Below are 3,353 nucleotides of genomic sequence, written 5' to 3'. Positions count from 1 at the left end.
GGGGGGGGGGGTCTTATTACACAAGAATTTGTGGGGTGCTTCGCGGTAAGTGTCCTCATCCTTTAAATTAACTCTGCCACAAGCAGACCATCTGTGTTGAATGTAGAGTGTTTACATGAGTAGGTGATCGTGAAAAATAATAGCAGAACATTTCGGTTCATCGCCCCCTCGATTTAATCTCCGTCAAATCAACTCAGTCTGATGATTTATGGTCCGGAATAGCGCGGATGACACAATTTATCATTTTCATACATTCTCCTCATTGCTGCCGAGTTCGTCAACCTCGACTTTCCTAAACATGACTCGCGCTCATTGGGAACAATTGTGAATAATGACCCCCCCCGGGCCGCGGCGCGTAACGCCGGCCACATACCGTGCTCCAGCCTCTCGTAGTCTGAGTCCAGCAGGAAGGTCTTGAAGCGGTTGGAGACGTGATGGAATGCCAAAAACTTGAGATAGTAACGGTTAAACTCGAACTCCGTGGGGTACTGATTGTGTATCTGAAGGAAAATAGAGACAAGAACATGATTTGAATGCCTGGGTAGGTTTGGAATGGGGATAGGACAGGATAATGGGTGAAGGTGGTTCTAATCGGTGACACGTTTTATCGAACATACAACCAGAAGAGCCCCCGGGGCAGCCAAGGTTCACCAGAGTCGTGTACGAACGCTTGTTTAATGGCGGCCAAATGATAAGCAGAGATAATTGTTCATCTGCTGAAAAGAATTTCTGTCTCAATATTCCCCGTGGTGTCTGCCAAGTGATACGGTGTGCTTTGTTCTGAGTGATGTTATGAGTACAGAACAAAGCACGGGGCATCCTGTAGAGAATATAAGCTAAGCCTCAGCAAAAATGGTTCCCAAAACACGTGTCAGAGAAGCGCTGGACCCAGGGGTAGGTAAAATTGTTTGATCTCCAGCTCTAGGAGGCAGCTCTCCATCAAACTGGGTATCCCTTAGGGGTCTACAAATGTGTCAAGGATGAGAGTGCTGCAAGCTTGTAACAAATGAATAAACTTATACTGGACATGCTGCAAACCTGTGGCACTGGTATAGTGCTTAGATCAGGGGTGGGCAACCTCGGCACTGCAAATACAACTCCCACGAGGCACTGATAGACTCTGAAAGCCACAGGCATGACTAACAGAGGCATAATGGGATTTGTGGTTCTACCATAGCTGGAGAGCCGAGGTTGCCTACTCCCTGGCTTAAAGGAACAATTCAAGCTGAACTCCAGGCAGATGTAGAAGACATCAATAAATGCAACTCTGTATTCATGAAGATTTGTATTTTGTAATCAATGCGGGACTTAGGATCAGGTGAGGATATCTGCTTTATTTGAGCCCCCTAGACCAAAATGAGCACTTAACCCTTGCAGTGCAGAGGTAGCCCCACTGGAAGGGTTAGGGTCCATTCACACTCATCTGCCTTGTCACAGAGGGGCTCGGCTTGCAACGCGGTGATGTGTTCTGAAAAAAAGTATGGCATGCTGTACTTTAGTTCAGCGCAGTGGGATGCGATGCAGTGCAAACGCCTCACACCCCGCTGTGCCCATAGAACTGAGTGAAATGTCACTCGTCACATTTCAATAAAGTTCTAGCAAAAAAATAAAGTACACATTGTGATGCACTGGGATTATCGCTAGGGCACTGTGCCGGGGCACCGCACACCGGTCACTGCGCTAATCACGTCACACAGTGTGAGTAGCAGAAGTTTTTTACGCCCCCAGAATTTTGTTTTTTAATAGCACACTCCTGTCAAAGCTAAAATGAAAATGATCTCTGAGAAGCATGTTGGTGATCTGATGGAGCACGTGATCTGGGAACCTCCTCATGTGTCACTTGCCCCTCCCTTTTAGATTGTAAGCCCTCATGGGCAGGGCCCTCCTTACCATCTTGTCTTGAATTGTATTGTGATTGTAATGTCTTCCTTATAATGTAAAGTGCTGTGCAAAGTGTTGGCGCTCTATAAATCCTGTATGATAATAATAATCTGGGAACCCCTGTTAGCGGAGCCACAGAGATATTTCCAGACACGCCCACTGCAGGATCCTTGCTTATGTAGAGAAAGCATTGATCTGGAGCTTCTCATAATAACCAATCACATTGAAAGCTTGAATCTGATTAGTGATAAAGGCCACAGCACAGAGAAGGCTACTGGAGGCACACACCTGACCACTGCACACGCGAGGAGCTCAGTGAAACATGGCTGCAGTGAATTACACAGAAACCATGAGGCTGTCTGACTGTACTGAAGGTGTAGAGTTTGCTGGATCACATTAACACTTCACTGACTGCTCTGCTGCTTGTGACGGAGCTTTAAGTAGATGACATTGGAGATGGAAAGCGGAGTTTATGTTGGTTACAACAACCTAGAATTGATCAATGACATCACTCGCCAACAGCGGCCCCAGATGTGCTTCTTCGAAAATAATTAAAAAAATACAATGGTGTCCTCTCTGCATTCCGGAGTCAGCTGACACCTGCAGAATCTGGCGTAAACAAGTTTTCATAAGTGGTTTGAATTTGGAAAGGACGCCATGTGTTCTCTGTATGGTATGCTGGACATGCAAGGACAGACACGCGTGTCCTGGAGACCGGCAAGCCTTAGATGATCCCATCAATGAGGAATTACATGCGTGCGGACTCCTAAGTCTTTATAAGTGACAAAGGGTTCATGGTGAGGGGTATTCTAGGTAAATGCTGCGTGTTCCATTACAATGCGTGCAGCTGGAAGCGCAGGAAAACAGCAACTGTCAAAAATCCTTTCCTTGGAGTCCACTGAAGGACACAGGAATTTAGATACTACCGGGTTATGCTGCTGCCTACACCCCCATAGTACCGCAGTACTGAGAGCATGATCATAAAGAGGTGGGATTTGTGTCCTCCAATGGACTCAATGAAAATAATTTTACAGTCAGAACAAAAATCCTATTTTCTCTAGGGATGCACCAATACCGGTTTTTCGGTAATGAGGAACGAGTACCGATATTTTGCTTTCGGTACTTGTTGATACCGAGTACCGATACTGGTGCTTCCGCTAGCATGGAGCAGGCTTCCCGGGCGATCTGATTGCCCGAGAAGCTGGCTCCATGCTGTCTGGCCGGCTTGATTGTGCTTGGCTGGCTTGATTGTGCTTGGCCGGGAAACCGGCTTCCCAGCCCTCCCAACTTCCTGATTGGCTGGAAAGGCAGCTTCCCGGCCAATCGTCTGGAAAGTCGGGAGGCGGGTCATTACCTGCCGCCCAGCTTCCTGATATAGCTTCCGGTATATCGGGGAAGGTATCGGAGCATTTGGCCGAGTACAAGTACTCCCCCAAATACTCGGTATCGGTGCACCCCTAATCCCCCCCCCC

General features: G+C 47.5%; 1 protein-coding gene across 1 annotated transcript in view; it reads right to left on the bottom strand.

Moving 5' to 3' along the window:
• The window catches only part of SBF2 (SET binding factor 2), a 301,018-nt gene that overhangs the window by 21,406 nt on the left and 276,259 nt on the right, over positions 1-3,353 (bottom strand). Inside the window, 1 exon segment of the mRNA XM_018555287.1 lies at positions 374-500. Within this exon segment, the coding sequence (XP_018410789.1) occupies positions 374-500 (127 nt within the window).

The sequence above is a fragment of the Nanorana parkeri genome, unplaced genomic scaffold (assembly GCF_000935625.1).
Source record: "Nanorana parkeri isolate BGI_ZX_2015 unplaced genomic scaffold, ASM93562v1 scaffold10, whole genome shotgun sequence".
Classification (NCBI taxonomy): Eukaryota; Metazoa; Chordata; class Amphibia; order Anura; family Dicroglossidae; genus Nanorana; species Nanorana parkeri.
Note: the sequence above shows the minus strand (reverse complement) of the source record. Positions and strands in the feature narration are given on the sequence as shown.